At 48.7% G+C, this 22,803-nt stretch overlaps 1 protein-coding gene across 1 annotated transcript in view; it reads right to left on the reverse strand.

The window, feature by feature from the left end:
• Window positions 1–238: 238 nt before the first annotated feature.
• LOC139230392 (E3 ubiquitin-protein ligase TRIM39-like) overlaps window positions 239–22,803 on the reverse strand; it is a 29,882-nt gene continuing 7,317 nt past the window's right edge. Inside the window, exons 2-6 of the mRNA XM_070862222.1 lie at window positions 14,959–15,054; window positions 9,506–9,733; window positions 8,848–8,870; window positions 5,401–5,516; window positions 239–2,872 (exon numbers count right to left, since the gene is read on the reverse strand). Coding sequence (XP_070718323.1) covers window positions 2,352–2,872; window positions 5,401–5,516; window positions 8,848–8,870; window positions 9,506–9,733; window positions 14,959–15,054 — 984 coding nt within the window. The 3' untranslated portion in view covers window positions 239–2,351. The remainder of the gene's footprint in view (window positions 2,873–5,400; window positions 5,517–8,847; window positions 8,871–9,505; window positions 9,734–14,958; window positions 15,055–22,803) is intronic.

A 22,803-nucleotide genomic window follows, 5' to 3' on the forward strand; every position in this document is an offset into this window, starting at 1 on the left:
TGGGATCTTTCACGTCCACCTGAGAGGGCAGCGGTTTAACATCTTATCTGTAAGGTGCCACCTCCGACAGTGCAGCGCTCCTTCAGTTTGGCATTGGGAGTGTCAGCCTAGATTTTATACTCAAGTCCCTGGAGTGGGACTTGAACTCACAACCTTCTGACTCAGAGGCGAGAGTGCTTCCCACTGAGCCACAGCTGACAACTTAAATAAAAGCCATTTCAATAAAAGCCCCAGAGTGAAACTTTAATCTCTGCCATCTTTATTTAATATTCAGTAGGTACCGTTGTACAATTCTCATTCATGAGGTAAACCATATGAAAACTTTCCCCAATCATTTCCGTACAGTACGGAGTGTTAATAAATGGGGTGAGACAGTTAAAGTGATTAAAGACGTTTAGATCTAAAAAAAAAAATTGCACATTTCATTCACGAGATAAACGTTATGCAAACTATTCCCAGTAGGGGAGGGGAGGGTGGTATTGGGATGGGGATGGGGAGGGGAGGGGGAATGGGGATGAGGGGGGAATGGGATGGGGAGAAGGGGGAGGGTGGGATAGAGGGAGTGAGGACCCACAAAATGATTGTGTTGTTTCCTGGCAGTTCAAGAGATTTAGCTGGCAATCAGCAGAAAGCGTAACAGTTACAAGAAGGCACAAGTTAGAGTTAATCACAAAAAGAATCAAACAGGAAGCTAGAAAAGAAATGTGTCACAGGAAGTGAGTAATGGAAGTGTGTTGTGTGCAAGACTTAACATATTTATTATCGAGAGAAAGACACAGACCCAGAGATGAATAGACACTGATAGAAAGATAGAGATGGATACAGAGAGAGAAATACAGGTAGATAAATACACTCGAAAGATTTAGTTCCAGATACAGATAGAAATAGATGAATACAGTTGAAAGATACATCAACAGATAGGAAGATAGAGATGATAGAGATAGATATAAAGAGAAAGATAGAGAGGTACAGATGGATAGATAGAGAGAGATAGAGAGACACAGATAGATAAATATGGATAGACAAATACAGATTAATAATAAGACACTGATGCATAGAGATTGAGAGACAGATACAGATAGACACAGTTAGATAGAAAGAGATTGCTGGTCAGAGATAAATACAGTAGATCAATATAGATAGATAAATATATAAATAAACATATGGACATGGATAAACATATGGATAAATAGATAGAGAGAGAGAGAGATACAGAGAGAGGGATACAGAGAGAGAGAGAGCGAGAGATACAGACAGAGATACAGAGAGAGAGAGAGAGAGAGATGCAGAGAGAGATATACAGAGATAGAGAGCGAGAGTTACAGAGAGAGGGATACAGAGAGAGGGAGAGAGAGAGGGAGAGAGAGAGGGAGAGAGAGAGGGAGAGAGAGAGATACAGAGAGAGAGAGCGAGAGAGATACAGAGAGAGGGATATAGAGAGAGAGAGCGATACAGAGAGAGGGATACAGAGAGAGAGAGAGAGAGAGATACAGAGAGAGGGATACAGAGAGAGGGATGCATAGAGAGAGAGAGAGATATATACAGTGATACAGCGGGACAGAGAGAGAGATAGAGATAGGGAGAGAGAGAGATAGAGATAGGTAGAGCGAGATAGGTAGACTGAGAAGAGAGATACAGAGAGATAGATAGACAGAGATAGGTACAGAGAGATAGGTACAGAGCGATAGGCACAGAGAGATAGGCACAGAGAGATAGGCACAGAGAGATAGGCACAGAGAGATAGGCACAGAGAGATAGGCACAGAGCGATAGGCACAGAGAGATAGGCACAGAGAGATAGGCACAGAGAGATAGGCACAGAGAGATAGGCACAGAGAAAGATAGGTAGAGAGAGAGAGAGGAACGAGAGGAGAGATACAGATTGAGAAATAGAGATGGATAGTTGGAGGTACAGATCGAGACAGACAAAGAGATACAGAGAGAGTTGAGTTTTGAGAGGGTCGACCTGCCACTCCACACCAGTGCCAGAAACGCATCAGCAAGTTCCCACTCGCAAAGCTCGGATCCGCCGGCAGTCTTCGGCAGTCCCTCGTATCGAGGATGAGCCGCTTCCACACCAAAAAGGGATGAGTTCGCGGGTGTTTCAATGAAGGGCCTGACATCCCAGGTCCCGAACTACATGTTGGAGGGTGGAAGATGCCTGTGTGTGTGGATTTTTTGACCGTTGCACACCAGCCACCAGAGCCGACAGCAATTAACCTGTAACTGACCTGGGGGACAGTTACTGCCGACACACACACCCAGAGATTGTGGAGGGGGGGGTGGTGGACCAGCTGCTCGCCGTCTGTCCGGCACCCGCCCACCCCACCACCACTCGGAGGGGAGGGGGGCTCACTGCGTCATGGAGCGAGGGAGGGACAAGGCTTTGCCCGAGGCCGGGGGGACAAAGCACGGGTAGAGCTGCTCGCTGCACTTGCTGGGCACGGTGAAGATGTGCGACATGTCCTCAGCGTCGTAGTAGGACAGGTAGCCGCGCTCCAGGTTGAGGAAGAGCCCGATGCGGCAGGGCTTGCCGGGTGCCGGCAAGGTGTGCAGCGGGTGGAAGCACTCGTAGGTCCCGTTGCGGAAGGTCAGCGGCCAGTTGCCGTGCTGGGGTGTCAGGGCCACCCTCCCTCCGTGGGCGGCCGAGCGACCGCTGACTCCCAGCGCCCAGCGCTCGCCCGTCACCTGTACCTCCCAGTAGTGGCAGCCGCTGGAGTAGCCCTGGGTGGCCAGCACGCAGGGCTCCAGGCTGACTTTGCTGCACACGTCTCGGGCCAGCCGCGCATCCACCAGCCTCACCGAGCTGCCGTCCGCCGAGATCACCAGGCTGGGGTGAGCGCTCTGCGGGTCCAAGGTCACCGTGGCCGGCACTGGGGGGAGGGGGGAGGGGGAAGAGGAGAAAAGCCTGTTAGTACGGGTCCTCCAACTCTTAATCCGCTCAATTCCCTTGCATTCAAAATGACCCGGGAAGCCCAGCCTTTCAAAACCCACAGCAGCAACTTACAATTTATATCGCGACTTTAATGTGGTAAACCCCCCTCAAGGCGCCTCACAGGAGCGATTATCAAACACAATTTGTCACGGAACGACATCTCTCCTTGCCTCTCTCTGTGTCTGTGTCTGTCTCTCTCCTTTCCTCTCCCTCCCTCCCACTCTCACTCTCTCTCTGCCCCTCTCTCTCTGTCTGCCTCCCTCTCGGTCACCTAAAAGCTTTGGTAAAGAGGTAGGTTTTAAAAAGCATCTTAAATGGTAAGGATTGTCGGGCTTGAGGAGATTACAGAGATAGGGAGCGGTGAGGCCATGGACGGATTTGTAAATAAGCAGCAGGAGGTTTCAAACATTACAAATCAGCTTTATTGCAACAAGTTGGGACAAGTGTGTCTGCAAATCCCAAGTTCCAGTATTCTGGTAGGTATCCAGTGTGTGAAAGTGACCCCCCTCCCCCCAGCCCGGTCTGGGAGAGTGACCCCCGGACTGGGAGAGTGACCCCTGGCCTGGGAGAGTGACCCCCGGCCTGGGAGAATGACCCCCCTGGTCTGGGGGAGTGACCCCCTGGTCTGGGGGCATGACCCCTGGACTGGGAGAGTGACCACCGGCCTGGGAGAGTGACCACCGGCCTGGGAGAGTGATCCCCATCCTGGGAGAGTGAACCCCGGCCTGGGAGAGTGAACCCCTGCTCTGGGAGAGTGACTCCCGGCCTGGGAGAGTGACCCCCGGTCTGAGACAGTGACCCCGGCCTGGGAGAGTGACCCCCTGCTCTGGGAGATGATCCCCTGCTCTGGGAGAGTGACCCCCTGCTCTGGGAGAGTGACACCCTGCTCTGGGAGAGTGACCCCCTGCTCTGGGAGAGTGACCCCCTGCTCTGGGAGAGTGACCCCCTGCTCTGGGAGAGTGACTCCCGGCCTGGGAGAGTGACTCCCGGCCTGGGAGAGTGAACCCCGGTCTGAGAGAGTGAACCCCGGTCTGAGAGAGTGACCCCCGGTCTGAGAGAGTGACCCCCTGCTCTGGGAGAGTGACCCCCTGCTCTGGGAGTGTGACTCCCGGCCTGGGAGAGTGAACCACGGCCTGGGAGAGTGACCCCCGGTCTGAGAGAGTGACCCCCTGCTCTGGGAGAGTGACTCCCGGCCTGGGAGAGTGAACCCCAGTTTGGGAGAGTAAGCCTCCCTCTTAGGAAGTCCAGCAGCCAATTTGCGCATAGCAAGCTCCCACAAACAGCAATGTGATAATGACCAGATAATCTGTTTCTTTAATGCTGTTGGTGGAGGGATAAATAGGACTTCCCTACTCTTCGACTGCAATAGTGTTATTATGGGATTTACAGTGTTACAGATTTACAGTGTCTCAGTGGGTAGCACAATCGCCTTTGGGTCAGAAGGTTGTGGGTTCAAGTCCCACTTCAGGGACTTGACCCCAAAAATCTCGGCTAACGCTCCAGTGCAGTGCTGAGGGAGTGCTGCACTGTCAGAGGTGCCGTCTTTCGCATGAGATGTTAAACCGAGTCTGCTCTCGGATGTAAAAGATCCCACAGCACTACTTCGAAGAAGAGCAGGGGAGTTTTCCTGGGGGCCAATATTTATCCCTCAATCAACATAACAAAAACAGATTATCTGGTCATTATTACATCGTTGCCTGTGGGAGCTTGCTGTGCGCAAATTGGCAGCCGAGTTACCCACATTACAACAGTGACTACACTCCCAAAGTTCTTCATTGGCTGTAAAGCGCTTTGAGACGTCCGGTGGTCATGAAAAGGCGCTATATAAATGCAAGTCTTTCTTTTCAAGGCTTTCATGGGATCTTTTATGTCCACCCCGAGAGACTCGGTTTGACATCTCTTCCGAAAGATGGTAGCCCCAGACAGTGCAGCACTCCGTCAGCACTGGCACTGGGAGTGTCAGCCCAGGTTCTGTGCTCCAGTCTCTGGAGAGGGGACTTGAACTCACAACCTTCTGACTCAGAGGCGAGATATGCTGCCAACTAAGCCGTGGCCAACACCGATACAGTAACCCTGGCTGACATTCCCTTTTCAGGAGAACTTTGTGTCGGTAATGCTGGTCTCAGCTGGGAACAGCTTTACCACACCGGGCTGTGCGTCGACCCAGCGAGGCGCTGGGTGCAGCTATGTGTATCACATTTCCTCAGCTGTGTTCCTGGCCAGTGTCCAGAGCCCTGCGGCAATGTCCCACCGTACTATTCAACCGGATCGTTTTATCTCGATCAGCTCCGCCTTCTTTTAACGCAACATACCAAACGTGTTGCCAAAACAAACCCCGGGCTATTAAGCAAAACTAGTCTGTTGGGGGAAACAGTCTCGCAATCCGGCTGCCAATTGCCAACTCTCGAAAGGAAGCAAGGCTGCCTGTCATTCACTCTGCCGCACCGCGCGCCCTGTATCACCCACCTGTGTCCAGGAGCCTCCTCAGCTTTTTCCACACCCTGTATTCCATGGGTCCCGAAAACTTCCCAAACGGTACCTTGTGCATGATCAGCACCGGGGTGGGCAGCGTGCGGGCCAGTCTGCAAGACAAGTGGCCAATGGGATGGGGTCAAGGGTAATGCCATAATTCCAGCAACATAGGCCATTCGGCCCCTCGAGCCTGTTCCGCCATGCAGTTACAAAAGTCTACCAAGCGTCTGAAGCTGTCAAGGAAGGATGTGATTGCACTGGAGAGGGTGCAGAGGAGATTTACAAGAATGTTGCCTGGACTGGAGAATCTTGGCTATGAGGAACGATTGGAGGTGCTGGGTCTACTTTCCTTGGAACAGAGGAGGCTGAGGGGAGACCTGATTGAGGGATATAAAATGATGAAGGGCCTGGATAGAGTGGATAGGAAGGACCCGTTTCCCTTGGCAGACGGGTCAATAACCAGGAGGTATAGATTTAAAGTAATTGGGGGGAGATTGAGAGGCGTTATGAGGGGAAATGTCTTCACCCAGAGGGTGGTGGGGGTCTGGAACTCACTGCCTGAAAGGGTGGTAGAGGCAGAAACCTTCACCACATTTAAAAAATACTTGGATGTGCTCTTAAAGTGCCGTAACCTACAGGGATACGGACCGAGAGCTGGAAAGTGGGATTAGGCTGGATAGCTCTTGGTCGGCCGGTGCGGACACGATGGGCCGAAATGGCCTCCTTCTGTGCTGAAATTTCTATGATTCTATGATACATCCTGGCTGACCTGTACCTCAACTCCATTTACGCGCCTCTGCTCCATACCCATCGATGCGCTCACCGACAACAAAAATCTATCAAGCTTCTGAAGCTGTCGTGTCACACAGTTTTCTTCAGCTGCCTGCCGTCCGGTGAAACGCTCCCTGCTCCTGTATCTCGAGAAGTTGTTCCTACACCTCGCCCTCATTCTTGCATGCAAATAGCCCGTCATCTGATGGCCGAACCCTCTCTGACCTCTAACCTTCGACCTGCCTGTAACAGCCTCTATTGTCTCAATTTCAGCCTTACAACATTGACTTGCATTCATGCTGCACCTTTAACGTGGTAAAACGTCCCAGGGTGCTTCACAGGAGCGTTCTCAAACAAAATTTGACAGCGAGCCGCATCAGGAGATAGTGGGACAGATGACCGAAGGCTTGGTGAAAGATGTAGGTTTTCAGGAGCGTGTCAAAGGAAGAGAGACAGATAGCGAGGTGGAGAGGTTTAGGGAGGGAATTCCAGAACTTAGGGCCTTGGCAGCTGAAGGCGCGGCCACCAATGGTGGAGCAATTAAAATATAGGATGCGCAAGAGGCCGGAATTAGAAGAGCGGAGCTATCTCAGAGGGTTGTGGGGCTGGAGGGAGATTACAGGGATAGGGAGGGACAAGGCCATGGAGGGATTTGAAAACAAAGATGAGAATGTTTAAATTGAGGCATTGCCGGACTGGGAGCCAATGTAGGTCAGCGAGCACAGCCGTGGTGGGTGAATGGGACTTGGTGCGAGTTAGGACATGGGTAGCCGAGTTTTGGATGAGCTCCAGTTTATGGAGGGTGGAAGAGAGCATTGCACACCTTACTCCCATGGTGTGTACTGTCTACCGCATCCGCTGTGGCAAGGCTTCTTCGAAAGCAGCTCCCCAATCCACAGCCTAGTAAGACCAGGGCAGCAGGTGCGTCAGGCTGGGGTCGCGCACAGGGCCCGGAGTGGGCCTGTTAAAATGGCGCGTGTGCAGCGTGGATCTGGTGTGTAGGACATAAGAACCTGAGAAATAGGGGCAGGAATCGGCCGTTCGGCCCCTTGAGCCTGCTGCGCCAGTCAATGAGATCATGGCTGATCTTCTACCTCCACTCCATCTTCCTGCCCCATCCCCATATCCCTCGATTCCCTTAATATCCAAAAATCTATCGATCTCTGTCTTGAATATACTCAACGACTTGAGTCTCTGCAGATCTCTGGGATAGAGAATTCCAAAGATTCACTGCACTCTGAGTGAAGAAATTCCTTCTCACCTCAGTCCTAAATGGCCGAACCCTTTCGGACGCTGCTCTGATTTTAACCACCGCCCCTGCCAACCCCACACGCCTCGTTCTCGCTGGCGCAGGGGGTTTGAGTGGTGGTTACAATCGGGTGTTCGAGTGGGACGGGGATTGCCGCGGAGTTGCGGACAATTTGGAGTTTAGGGAGGGCGGAAGGAGGGAGGGCGGCAAGGAGAGGATCGGAGCGGTCAAGTCTGGAGGGGATGGGGGACAGGTACGAGGGACTGAAGTTGGGACGGAGCTGGGCACCATCGCAGAGGCGGAGGTTCTGATGATGGAGAGGATACGGGGCCTGAAACCCAGGTGAGGCTCAAGCAAGGCGCTGAGGTTGTGAAGACTCTAGTTGCAGCCGAGACAGTGGATGAGGGAGCAGAGTTTGAGGACATGATGCAAGGAGGTGGTTTCAGTTCCCCTCCGCCCCCCCCCTCCCCCCTCCAAAGTTGAACTGGATTTACATTATCTCCACCTCACCTACACTTTCCAACCTTGGTGAATTCATGCACTGTCGGCATTCTCTCTGTATCTGGGTTTCTCAATGGAGTATTGTGGAGGGATACAGAGCCACCCTCCAATCAAAGAATCATGGAATGATACAGCACAGAAGGAGGCCATTCGGCCCATCGTGCCCGTGCTGGCTCTTTGACAGAGCTGTCCAATTAGTCCCACTCCCCCACTCAGTCTTGCAAATTTTCCACCTTCAGGTATTTATCCAGTTCCCTTTTGAAGGTTACCATTGAATGTGCCTCGACTGCCCTTTCAGTCAGTGCAATCCAGATCACAGCAACTCGCTGCGGAAGCTTTCTTCCCCTCATGTCGCCCCTGCCTCTTTTGACAACCACCTTAAATCGGTGTCCTCTGGTTCCCGACTCTTCTGCCGCTGGAAACAGTTTCTCCAGATTTACTTTATCAAAACCCCTCATGATTTTGAACACCTCGATCAAATCTCCTCTCAACCTTCTCTGCTCTAAGGAGAACAACCCCAGCTTCTCCAGTCTATCCACGTAACTGAAGTCCCTCATCTAAGGGACCATTCGAGTGAATGTTCTCTCCTGTGCCCTCTGTAAGGCCTTGACATTCTGCCCAGAATTGGACACAATACTCCAGCTTTGGCCTGACCAGTATTTAATAAAGGTTTAGCACAACCTCCTTGCTTGTGTACATTGTGCCTCTATTAATAAAGCCAAGGGTCCAAAGGCTTTTTTAACAGCCTTCTCAACTTGTCCAGCCACCTTGAAAGATTTCAGTACAGAACCCTCTGTTGCTGCGCCCCCCCCCGTTAAAATTGCAGCATTTAGTTTGTATTTCCTCTCCTCATTCTTCCTACCAAACTGTGTCACTTCACACTTTGCTGCATTAAATTACATCTGCCATGGTGTGCTTACCGTACTTGTATGTCCTTTAGGCCCTGAAAAAGAAGCAAAAGACCTCAGTTAGTGCCACGGAGGACGGGATCACTGAGTCAGAGAGCAGACAAGTTAAGGGACAAGTTTGGAAGTCGTACAGGGTTTAACGCAGGCACTGCGAATACTTACACATTCGGGGTGAATCCCCAATCCCACCCTCCAGGCACGCCCCCATTTTAACCGAATGGAGCGGACAGCCGTTTTACGCTCCGTCCGATTTTAGGCTCCGCTGACACAAACAGGACGTAAACCGGGCATCTCGCCCGAGCGCGGCCCATTCCCGCCGGGCGCGAATGGTTAAAAAAAGTAGCACTTAATTTAAAAGTTTTACAAAAATTGTTGTAGAGCTGTTGCATTGTGAGTGGCTGAGCCAGTTACATGATGTTCACAAGACTCAGTAAAACCCCAGCCAGTTGGGTCGTGGTCATCCAGTTGTGAGCCTGGTGGATGAACTGGTAATGTGTAGTGTGATTAATAAACCAACTAGTTCTTAATAGCAATGTGTTGCTATGAATTCTTAAGCAAAGAACCCATGAAACAAATACATTACAGGCAGGGTATATAATTGTATGCCATTTGGAGGCTGAAGGGGCCCAGCCATTGCGGAGTCCCCCTGTTAACGCCAGACCAACCTTACCTTCATATTGAGAACACTATCCTTCATCTGCCTCTCGATTTCTTGGATGTTATGGCGCAGGGCCTCCAGCTCCTGGAACAGCTGCTCGGTCATGTTCTGCAGCTTGCGGCTGGAGTCCCGCTCCTCCTGCCGGACCTGCTGTATCAGGCAGCTCTCCTCGTCGTTCAGGTAGACGTGGAGCTTACGGAACGAGTTCTTGATCTGGCACTCGGTCTGCCGCGCCCAGTCCTGCAGGAGACACCACACAAAGCCCGCGCAACACGTTAGCGTATCACCAACTGGGCAATCGTTTACCGAATGGGAGTCGGGGAATTCGTTAGACCGCCCTTATCCCCGCCCCCTGCCGTGTACCCTACATATTGATTTCTAGACTCCCTCAGGTGTCCCATGTTATTCCTGGCCAACCACTCATGGACCTCAGGGGCAATAGTGTAAAAATGGGTGCTATCGAACTATAGATGCGTCATACACAGCAGCCGCATTTAGGAACATAGGAGCAGGAGGGGGCCATTCAGCCCCTCGAGCCTGTTCCACCATTCAATGAGACCATGGCTGATCTGCGACCGAACTCCATCTACCCGCCTTTGGCCCATATCCCTCAATACCTTTGGTTAACACAAATCTATCAATCTCCGATTTAAAATCAACAATTGATCCAGCATCAGTTGCCATTTGCGGAAGAGAATTCCAAACTTCTACCACCCTTTGTGTGTAAAAGTGTTTCCTAATTTCCCTCCTGAAAGGTCTGGCTCTAATTTTTAGACTTCACCTCCCTAATCCTGGAATCCCCAACTAGCAGAAATAGTGGCTCTCTATCTACCCTGTCTGTTCCCCTTAATATCTTAAAAACTTCGACCAGATCGCCCCTAACCGTATAATTTCAAGGGAATACCACCCTAATTTGTGTAATCTCTCCTCGTAACTTAACCCTTGGAGTTCGGGTATCATTCTGGTAAACCTACGCTGCACTCCTTCTTGTTATGTATTAATGCTTGGGGGTCACCAGACGACACCAGAGGGCGCCGTGGACGGAGGTCAGCGGGCGGAGGTCAGCATGTGGCATGTGCTTGGTCACCTGTATATAAGCTGGGTGTCTTTGTCACGCTGGCACTCTTGGGCTGGAATAAAGATGGATCGGGTTGCACCTGAGTGAGTTTACAGTAACCAGACTCTTAAGTCATTACACCATCCAAGGCCAGTATATCCTTCCTAAGGTGGGTGCCTAGAACTGCTCACAGTACTCCAGGTGTGGTCTAACCAGGGCGTTGTACCTCTGCAGCATAACTTCTACCCCCTTGTATTCTAGTCCTCTAGATATGAAGTCCAGCATTCCATTGGCCTTTTTGATTATTTTCTGTAGCTGTTCATGCCATTTCGATGATTTATGTGCTAGACCCCCAAGTCTCTTTGGAACTCCACTGCTTGTAGCTGTTCACCATGTAGAAAGTATGATTTTCTATTCTTTTTAGGTCCAAAGTGAATGACCTCACATTTGCCTACATTGAAATCCATTTACCTTTACCATTTAAATCAGTTTGATATTAAATTGATATTAAAACCAATTCCATGGCACAAATTTTACACTCTCGCCCAAGGTTAAAATGTGCCCCTCATGTTATTCCCGAGGCTCCTCATCCACCAAAATCATCACCTTGGAATCTCCGTACCCCATATTATTTCTCAGCTCCGCGCGTACCCAGTGTTATTCCCAACTCTCATATATCCAATGTTTTTCACGTACCCCACATTATCTACTGCACCTCAAGTGCCTTCTGCTTTTCTCTTACGCCTGTGTACTTCCTGCTGTTCTCTCATGTACCGAATGGTATTGTCTCACCCCGTTCTCTCTTTCTATATAGCCAGTGATATTCTCCCACCATCACGTACCCTGTAATATTCTCGATCCGCCTCACTTAACGTTGCTAGCTATTCAGCCCCACCCCTCCCTCCTTCAGGCATCTCTCATACACCGCCCTCATCTTCTCATCCAGTGCTGTATCATCCCACCGCCTGAAGAACATGGATGTACCGCCGCTTCTCCCGCTTAACATTTGCAAGACAAAAGGCACACTGTTTATCTCCCTCCGGGAATGGCGCAATGTGGCCCCGATCCCTCGAATCCTGCGTGTCCTGCTCGACCCCCCCCAGCCGAGCTTCACACCCACGTCCTATCAATCGCCAAGACGCCAGCTCCAGAAAAAAAATCACCAGCCTCCATTTCTACCTCACCTCCGCCACTGTGGAAACCCTCATCAGGAAGGCAAATAGAACGTTGGCCTTTATTGCAATGGGGATGGAGTATAAGAGCAGAGAAGTCCTGCTACACCTGTACAGGGCGTTGGTGAGGCCACTCCTGGAGCACTGCCGACAGTTTTGGTCTCCGTATTTAAGGAAGGATATACTTGCATTGGAGGCAGTTCAGAGAAGGTTCACGAGGTTGATTCCTGAGATGAGGGGGTTGACTTATGAGGATAGGTTAAGAAGGTAGCTCCTTAAAACCTACCTCTTTGACCAAGCTTTTGGTCCTCTGCCGTAATTTCTTCTTATGTGGCTCGGTGTCAAATGTATCTGTTTTGTCTTAAAAACACTGCTGTGAAGCACCTTGGGACATTTTACTATGTTAAAGGCGCTATATAAATAAAAGTTGTTGTTGGGCCTAAACTCATTGGAGTTTAGAAGAATGAGAAGTGATCTTATTGAAATGTATAAGATTCTGAGGGGGGCTCGACAAGGTGGATGCAGAGAGCATGTATCCCCTCGCGGGGGAATCTAGAACTCAGGAGCATAATTTCAGAGCAAGAGGTCGCCTATTGAGGATGGAGACAAGGAGGAATTTCTTCTCTCAGAGGGCCGTGAACCTTTGGAATTCTTTGCCCCCGAGAGCTGTGGAGGCTATTTAAGGTGGAGATGGACATATTTTTGATCAACAAGGGAGTCAAAGTTTATGGGGAGCGGGCAGGGAAGTGGAGTCGAGGCCAGGATCAGATCAGCCATGATCTTATTGAATGGCGGAGCAGGCTCGAAGGGCCAAATGGCCTACTCCTGTTCCTGTTTCTTATGTTTATTCACATTCTGGTCACTCCAGGCTGGTCTTCTCCAGCACTCTGTTTGCCCACCACGCAATCAGCAGGCTGCATCAACTCCTACACACGAGAGCACCTTCATCCGTATCCTACATCATCCCAATTTCCACTGGCTCCCCTTGAGTTTAAAATCCTCCACCCTTGTTTTCAAATCTTCCACATTCCATTCGCTAGTTTGTCTGAGCTGGGGTAAGAAAGAACAAACTTGGATTTATATGGCGCCTTTCACGACCTCGGGCCATCCCAAAGCGCTTTACAGCCAACTTGCGCACAGCAAGCTCCCTGAAAACAGCAACTGATGTTTGCCTGTAGATGAGAAATAGGAGGGGGCCAAGGATAGATCCTTGGGGGACAACAGAGGTAACGATGGCGGAGTGGGAAGAGAAGCCATTGCCGGAGATTCTCTGGCTATGATTAGATTGCTAAGAATTGAACCATGCAAGTGCAGTCCCACCCAGCTGGACGATGGTGGAGAAACGTTGGAGAAGGATAGAGTGGTCAACTGTGTCAAAGGCTGCAGACAGGTCGAGGAGGACGAGGAGGGATAGTTTGCCTTTGTTACAGTCGCAAAGGATGTAATGTGATTTTGATGAAAGCTGTTTCGGTGCTGTGGCAGGGGTGGAAACCAGATTGGAGGGATTCAAACATGGAATTGCGGGAAAGATGGGCACGGATTTGGCAGGTGCAGCAGGTAATCAGGAAGGCGAATGGAATGTTGGCCTTCATTGCGAGAGAGGGATGGAGTACAAAAGCAGAGAGGTCCTGCTGCAACTGTATAGGGTATTGGTGAGGCCACACCTGGAGTACTGCGTGCAGTTTTGGTCACCTTACTTAAGGAAGGATATACTGGCTTTGGAGGGGGTACAGAGACGATTCACTCGGCTGATTCCGGAGATGAGGGGGTTACCTTATGATGATAGATTGAGTAGACTGGGTCTTTATTCGTTGGAGTTCAGAAGGATGAGGGGTGATCTTATAGAAACATTTAAAATCATGAAAGGGATAGACAAGATAGAGGCAGAGAGGTTGTTTCCACTGGTAGGGGAGGCTAGAACTAGGGGGCACAGCCTCAAAATACGGCGGAGCCAATTTAAAACCGAGTTGAGAAGGAATTTCTTCTCCCAGAGGGTTGTGAATCTGTGGAATTCTCTGCCCAAGGAAGCAGTTGAGGCTAGCTCATTGAATGCATTCAAGTCACAGATAGATAGATTTTTAACCAATAAGGGAATTAAGGGTTACGGGGAGAGGGCGGGTAAGTGGAGCTGAGTCCACGGCCAGATCAGCCATGATCTTATTGAATGGCGGAGCAGGCTCGAGGGGCTAGATGGCCTACTCCTGTTCCTAATTCTTATGTTCTTATAACATGTTCAAGGTTTGGACAGGAAAGGGAGGTTCGAGCTGGAGTGGTAGTTTGCCAGGACAGAGGGATCAAGGGCTTGTTTTTTTGAGAGGGACGATGAGGGCAGATATGAGGGAGAGGGGGACAGTGCCTGAGGAGAGAGAACCGTTAACAATGTCAGCTAACATGGCAGCCAGAAAAGGAAGTTGGGTGGTCAGCAGTTTGGTGGGAATAGGGACACGGGAGCAGGAAATGGGTCTCGTGGACAGAATGAGCTCAGAAAGGTCATGAGAGGAGATCGGTGAGAATCTGGAGAAAGATGTGAGGTCAGGGCTAGGGCAGGAGGGTTCCTCAGAGGAAGCTTGACCCGGTGGGCCAGGGGAAGGAAGCGAAGAGGCAGGACGGCCAAACGGATAGTGTCAATCTTATAAACAAAGAAGTCCATGAGCTCCTCACACGTATTGTCGGAGGTGAGGGTGGAGACTGGGGAGGGGGGGGGGGGGGTGTTATAAAGACGGTTAGCAATGGAGAATAGAAGCCGGGATTTATCTTTACATTCCAGAATGATTTTGGAATAATGAGTGATTTTGGCAGACGAGAGCAGGACTCGATATTGTGTGATGTGCTCCAGCCAGATCTGGCAGTGAATGGCTAAACCAGTTGTCCACCATATCCGTTCAACCTTGCACATAAGGGAGTGGAGATCAGGGCTGTACCAGGGGGAACGGCCAGAGTGAGAGAGTCATTGTTTTAAACAGGAAGGAATTAAAGCTGATTATGTGCAATTACTCTTCAAATTTATTAGACACTTTCCCGCTTTGGCATCACCTTTTCAGCAGGGAGTGGCAATTTATGAAGAAGGTTTTAATTAGATGTAAAGTATGTAATTAACATTCTGCTCCTTAAATTGTCGGCTTAATTAAGCAAACGCATAATTGTAAATGAAACATCCCGCGCTCTTCAACAATTGCAGCATGCCCAGGGCGAGGGCTCCCTCAGCTGGTGCATCACTGCATCACGCATTCTGTTACCTGTAATCTCGTCAAGTACTTCTCCGATTTCATTTTCAGTGCGTCACACTTGGTTGTTCTGTCCTGGAGGGACTTCAGGGTGCTTTCTATTTCTTCCTAAACAGAGAAAGAGCTTGTTTTAACTCCTGTTATCACTGCATGTGATGGCTCAAAATCACTGATAAGGAGTGGGTCAGACTCCTTTCCCCCTCTGGGACTGGGTGGTGCAGTGGGTCACACACTCTCCTTTCCCCCTCTGGGACTGGGTGGTGCAGTGGGTCACACACTGTCCTTTCCCCCTCTGGGACTGGATGGTGCAGTGGGTCACACACTGTCCTTTCCCCCTCTGGGACTGGGTGGTGCAGTGGGTCACACACTGTCCTTTCCCCCTCTGGGACTGGGTGATGCAGTGGTCACACACTGTCCTTTCCCCCTCTGGGACTGGATGGTGCAGTGGGTCACACACTGTCCTTTCCCCCTCTGGGACTGGGTGGTGCAGTGGGTCACACACTGTCCTTTCCCTCTCTGGGACTGGATGGTGCAGTGGGTCACACACTGTCCTTTCCCACTCTGGGACTGGGTGGTGCAGTGGGTCACACACTGTCCTTTCCCCCTCTGGGACTGGGTGGTGCAGTGGGTCACACACTGTCCTTTCCCCCTCTGGGACTGGGTGGTACAGTAAGTGAGGGAGAGAGCAAGCACTTCTTCACACAGAGTGTTGTTGAAATCTAGAACTCTCTCCTCAAAAGGTTGTTGAGGCTCGGGGTCCAGTGGAAAATATTTAAACTGAGATTGATAGATTTTTGTTAGGTAAGAGATAAGGAACCAACATTGGTAGATTAAGTTAAGATACAGATCAGCCATGATCTAAATGAATGACATAATAGGCTCGAGGGCTGACCTCTTCCTGTTCCTATGGTATGAGTTACTGGACAGTGATCAGGAGTGGGAAAATTGAGTGATTTGTTTTTTTCCTATTCCAAATCAAGAAATCCTGTCGGCAATTATAGCAGCCCATTCTGACATCACCCCTGAACAGCCGAGCTTTAATTTTAAAGTTATGCCCCCTTGTTCTGTACTCCTCCCCCATCAGAGGAACTAATTTATCTCTCGATCTAACCGATCAACTCCCTTAATCATGTTAAATACTTCAATTAGATCACCCCTTAATCTATGCGCGAGGGATTGCAAGCCTAGTCGATGGAACATGTCCTAATTTAACCCTTTTAGCCCCGGTGTCATTCTCACCCCTGCTGTAAAGGGCCTGAAGACATAACTTAAACAGGTCAGCACACTTAATGTTCCCGTCACAACAGCCGCCATTTTCTCGATGCAATATTTAGAAAGGAGTGGAGGAATGAGCTGCAATGGAAAAGCTAATGCACTAGAGGGGCAGGGGACGATGAGAGAGTTAATGTGCAAGAGGGAAGTAGTTTGATGGAAGAGTTAACCTTGTGTGTGGACAAGATCGGGCTGAGCTGTGAAGCCTCCCACAGTTGAATGGCCAACTATTTCTCACTCTAGGCTCACAGGCAAAGAACATTCGGTGGAGATACTGGAGAGTGGACGGGACCTGCGGAACTGCGCCACAGCGAGATTAGGCGCCGCTCTGGCGAGAAGGCATCAGAAAGCTGATGCGCCCGGCAGCCCAGGCTGAGCTCCATCTCACTGCCCTCACAATATTCCACGTTCAAATCTCCTGTAGCAATTGTGAAATAAACTGGGGCGTGGGTGCTGTGGTCAGTTGCTTTAAATCGGGTTTTGATCGTTTCTGGAGCATTCACTCACCACCCGCCCCCCCCCCACCACTCCTCCCCCACCCCACCTCTTGACAGCACCATACGTTTGCACAGTGCCCTCTCACCTGATGAAACATCCCAGGGGTCTTTAACCGGGACAGCGGTGGGCATTTGAGCAAGAAACGGGAGCGAAGTCAGGGGAGATGACCGAAAGCACATGGGAGGAAAGAAAGACTTGCATTCATATGGCGCCGGCCGCCATTCCCAACCTCAGGATGCCACCCCCAGCGCTTTACAGCCAATCAGGTCGTTTTGAAGTATAGTCGCTGCTGCAGGAAACGCGGCAGCCAATTTGCGCATTGCAAGGTCCCACAAACAGCAATGTGATAACGACCAGTTCATCTGTGATAAAAACAGAAAATGATGGAAAACTCAACAGGTCACAGGCAGCATCTGTGGAGAGAGAAACAGAGTTAATGTTTCAGGTCAATCACCCTTCGAAGGGTCATTGACCTGAAACGTTAACTCTGTTTTCCTCTCCACAGATGCTGCCTGACCCGCTGAGATTTCCAGCATTTTTTGTTTTTATTTCAGATTCCAGTATCTGCAGTATTTTGCTTTTGTATTAGTTCATCTATGATGTTGGCTGAGGGATTAATGTTGGCCAGGACACCTGGCCTTTTCTTCGAAATAGTGCCATGTCCAAAGGCCGGCACCACTGACAGTGCAGCACTCCCTCAGTACTGCACTGGAGCGTCAGCCTAGATCATGTGCTCAAGTCTCTCTGGTGACTCTCTGTTGACTCAAGAGGTGAGAGTGCTTAAAATAAAATTTGTGGATTTATTCGATATTAAACACGTTTACGACACCCTGATCATTCCTTTATCAGTTTTTACATAGAGAAATTAAAGTCATCATAAAAGACGTTAATCGGGCTTGACAAGGTGGATGCAGAGAGGATGTTTCCACTGATAGGGGAGACTAGAACTAGGGGGCATAATCTTAGAATAAGGGGCCGCCCATTTAAAACAGAGATGAGGAGAAATTTCTTCTCTCAGAGATTTGTGGATCTGTGGAATTCGCTGCCTCAGAGAGCTGTGGAAGCTGGGACATTGAATACATTTAAGACAAAAATAGACAGTTTCTTAAACAATAAGGGAATTAAGGGTTATGGGAGTGGGCAGGAAGGTGGAACTGAGTCCATGATCGGATCAGCCATGATCGTATTGAATGGCGGAGCAGGCTCGAGGGGCCGTATGGCCTACTCCTGCTCCTATTTCTTATGTTCTGATTCTGTTACACTGTACAGTCTTTCCTTTACCATTTATTAGCCTCAGAAATTATAGTTCAGTTTGTCACCCGTGGCATATACATCTGGTCAAAAAATACAATCCTTAAATTGTTTTTCCGAATAATAAATTCACAAGGTCTGACAATGTTCTTTTAGTCTACATTTGGAATACTGTGGAAGAAAGGATCTATGAATCTATGGCTTATGGAAAAGGGAAGGGTTAAATTCAGTTTTTGCTATGCTTAAAGAAATAATAGGACTAGAAAAATAGCCACGCTTTTTTAGCCTTGAAACTTAGAGATGCAATTAAATGACCATCTGGTATTAAAAGGAAGTCTCCTTTTGCCTTTGCTTATCAGACTGTGAACAGAGAGAAACTATGCAAGGATAGATGGAGTGTGTACCTCCCGAGACGACCTTTGTACTCGCGGGACTAATGAATAAGATTCCTTTTATATTTCTGTATTCAATTTCTGTATAAAGATAGGGACAATTTGCCTGTACGGCAGAGTTTTTGCCTTGGTACGGTCCAAGCAGGCTCTCCAAGATATCTTGCTTTTTAAAATAAATTCTTTCTCTCGAAGTGCAGTTCTGAAAGTCTCCGCCTGAGTTAATTTAAGCTAAATATTTCCTCGACAGATTCTGGCGTAGTCCGGCAGGATCTCTAAAAAAAACGAGATCCAAAAGAACTAAATTTAACTTTTAAAGAGAAAAGAGGAATTTTAAGGACCTTCCTAGCTGAAAGGAGGAAGGTGCCTAGGCCGTCCTAGCTGAAAGGGGGACGGGCCGCCGAGATCCCCTAGGGGGTGAGGCATAAGGTAGCTACCGCAAAGAAGCTAAAATAACAAAAAGGCAAAAGGAGACCCCGAGCTGAGCAGAAAAGAGAACACCGGTGAGCGCTTTGTAAATTACTGTATATTTTGTGGGATTGTCCTAACTCTCATTTCAGAAAAGATCGCGAGACGTTGCACCCGGAAGAATGGGAAACGGCTCTAGTCGAGCAGGGCGCTCGCGCCCAGCTCCTAGAAAAGGAAAGAAGGACGACCTCTCAACTGAAAGAATGAAAGTACATCCTAAGACCGAGAAAAGAATCCGTAAGGTAGTAAAGCAACGAGAGAAGGTAGGAGATCCCATTGTGCCGCCCGGCTCGCCGGCGGACACTGTAATTAAAGAACCGACAGATACGCGGTAACGTTTAGTAGCAATTTGTACGGTTGGTCTGATGGGGATTGGCCATATGGAGGAAGTTTTAAATTGTCCTTAATTGAGGAATGGAGACAGACCACCAAAAATGGGACAGGGGACCTCACTTGGGATAAAGATTATATGGAGAATTGTTTTAAAAAAAAATATATCAGCCGCCCCTAATCCTGTTAAGAAGCCAGTAGCCTTTCACAACTGGCTTGAGCAAACCTGTACCATTTATAACCCCCTCCCCGGAGATGTGAAATTATTACTGCAAGCAGCATATGGGTCCTCTTGGCAAGGGGTAAAAGATGAACCTTTGGCAGTGCAAACCTTGTTAAATTGTATGTTGCCACAACAAGCAAGAACATACAAAATAAAGGTTTTGGACTGGCAAGGAAAAAGTTGGAAAGAGACAGTTACAGTACTGGCTAACATGGATAGAGAGGGACTATTTACCTATAAGGAAAATAAGGCTAAAACAGCAGGTCAGTAAATCAGCAAAAGGGACGAGAACAGGCACAGAATAATCAGCATAGGGATACCCCTGAGGCTTAGTGGTACAGGCGCCAGCCCTCCGCTTATCGGCAGACATAGAAGAAAACCCTCTGGCAGTAGTAAAAGTAGGAGACACTTATGTGAAGTTCCTGGTGGATACCGGTGCTACTATGTCTTCTGTACCATCCTCTGTGGGATTATCTGTAAGCAACACCACCGTCTTAAGTATGGGTGTGGAAAGAATTTTTATCTGAACCTACCAAATTGATAATTGAAGGACAATCAGTTAATGATGAGACTTTGATCGTCTCTAAAACGACACCGCTCCCTTTATTGGGAAGACAGACTTTGTGCAAACTAGGAGCCACAATTTATTGCACAAAGGAAGGAATGTACGTGGAGCTCCCTCCAAATAATATTCATCAGTTCTTTAATGGGATTAAAGAAGAGGAAAGGGAGGATAACAAAGAAAAGACTGCCCTCTATTGTTGGCAATTGATTGGCAACTTCTATTCCCCCTTGATACATGAAGTAATACAAAACTTAAAAGCTAAATTTGACTCTAATACTGAAGAATTGATGTATATAATTTTGACAAGCTTTGAGGCAGTTCAGCTTCACTGTACAGCCTGGTACATTCGCCAAAAAGCTGAAACTTACCAGTGTCTGGTACAATCCTTTTTAGATAGAGAAGAAATAGTAGAAGCTACGCCCCGCATTTATTTTGGACCAGAAGGATTGGGGGTAGCCATCGATTTGACACCCTTACAGCAACAGTGGTTTAGAGAAGCGAACTCGACACCCCATCTGACCTTGGCTGTAAAACCGCCAGCGAAACCTAAAGATATGGGTCCGATGATTGTAGGAATAGAAAGAGAAAAACAGCAACAAGGCTATCAACCTTGGGCAGTAAAAAAACTGCAAAATGTTCAGATAGACTTTATCACCCACAACAGGGGGATTCTCCAGTGGAAAGGTAAAAATCATGCCTCCACTTTTGAAAAACAGCAACCCCCGGAACAACCAAGCCCTAAGCTGCCAAGGGCATTGAATCAAGTATCTTCTGAACTTTGGGCAAAGCATAAGAATCATGTTGGGCAAGTACGTTCTGCAGTACCCCATCGAGTACAATTGATAAAGAACGCCGTGTTACCAAGCATTAGGCAGTACAGACTGCCTCCAGAGGCAGAAAATGGGATAGAGCCAGTCATTTCTGCATTGTTGGAACAAGGAGTTTTAGAAAAGACACAGAGCCCGTGTAACACTCCGATACTGCCCATACCAAAGGTTAATAGGCCGAATGAATGGAGATTTGTGCAAGATCTGAGAGCTATTAATAAGATAGTAGTCCCTATCACCCCTGTGGTACCGGACACCAACATTATACTATCTGCTATACCACCAACAGCAACTGTCTTTACTGTAATAGACTTGTGTTCAGCTTTTTTCTCCATCCTGTTAAATCAAGAGAGTCAGTATCTGTTTGCTTTCAGCCACAAGAAGCAGCAGTACACATGGACCAGGTTGCCCCAAGGATACACCGAAAGCCCCGCAGTATATGCAGCAGCAGTAAAAAGAGACCTCGAAGACTGTTCATTATCAGACCAGTCTGTGTTGTTGCAGTATGCGGACGACTTGCTTGTGGCTTCTAGCCACGGATACAGGTGCATGCAAGATTCCCTGAAACTGTTACAGCACCTATGTGAGAGAGGGCACCGAGTGTCGTTACAAAAGTTACAATTTTGTCAGACTCCAGTCCAGTACCTGGGTTTTCACATATCTCAAGGGCAGAGGCAGCTAGGACCAGAAAGAATGGATCCCCGATCGAGAATGGGATGCGGTCCTAAGATCAGCTGCCCTGAATAATGCCCCACCCAAGGTGGAGTGGTGCCCAGAGAGAGAGGAGGCATTTAAACAGTTAAAGAAAGCCATTACTAATGCTCCGGCGTTGGGACTTCCGAATTATGGTAAACCTTTTCAGATGCATGTGAATGAGAAAGAAGGATTTGCAACAGCAGTACTAACCCAAGAACATGGAGGGGGAAATTGTTTTGGATCATCCATGTACTGTCATTACAGACCATGCTGTGTTATTACTTTTGAATTCAGCTGCCACACAACACTTTACAGCGTCTAGAAGAACAGGTTATGAAGTATTACTGCTGTCACACCCTAACTATACCTTTCAACGCGCACCGGTAGTGAACCCAGCCACCTTTCTTCCTACTAAAGAAGTAGAGGATCCAGACCAGCATGATTGTCTGTTAACAGTGGAAGTAGCCACCTTACCAAGACCAGATTTGCTCACAGAGCCCATGGATAATCCTGATCTTATTCTCTATGCGGATGGATCATCGTACAGGCCGTCGGATGATTTGCTTTTGGCAGACTATGTTATTGTAAATCCCCACGAAACTGTTGAAGCATTCGCCCTGCCTCCCGGAACCTCGGCTCAGGCTGCTGAATTGTTTGCCGTCACTAGAGCTTGTATAATAGCTAAAGATCAAACTGCTAATATCTATACTGATTCTAGATATGCATTCGGTGTGGTCCATGATTTTGGACAACTGTGGAAAAACAGAGGCTTTATCACCTCTGGTGGAAAGCATATTAAGCACTCTCAACTGGTGCTTAATCTATTAGACGCCATTCAGTTGCCAAGTAAGGTAGCCGTTATCAAATGTGGAGCTCACACAACCGGTGAGGATGAAGTATCAGTAGGAAATAGGAGGGCTGATGAAGCAGCCAAACAGGCCGCTTCGGCACAGGCAGACTGCCTTCAAGCAGTCTCAGTTTCCCCTCCACAGGTACTTGACATCCAACAACTTAAAACAGCCCAACAACAAGTTGCCATGCAGGAAGGAAGAACTTGGGAAAACCAGGGTTGTTTTCTAAAAAAACGACATTTGGTATCACCCTGATGGGCGAACTGTTTGCCCTAGATCTCTATTTTTGCCCCTGTCTCGCCTAGCACACGGTCAGGCTCACATGGGCAAAGGAGGGATGATACATGCTATTAATGCACAGTGGTATGCACCAGGAATAACAGTAGTAATTGAGAAAGTTGCTAGGACATGCCAAATTTTCAACAAAATAACAGAGGTAAAACACCTGCTGAATATGATCATCTACCCCAACCAAGTATGCCTTTGA

This window comes from Pristiophorus japonicus, chromosome 19 (assembly GCF_044704955.1).
Source record: "Pristiophorus japonicus isolate sPriJap1 chromosome 19, sPriJap1.hap1, whole genome shotgun sequence".
Lineage (NCBI taxonomy): Eukaryota > Metazoa > Chordata > Chondrichthyes > Pristiophoridae > Pristiophorus > Pristiophorus japonicus.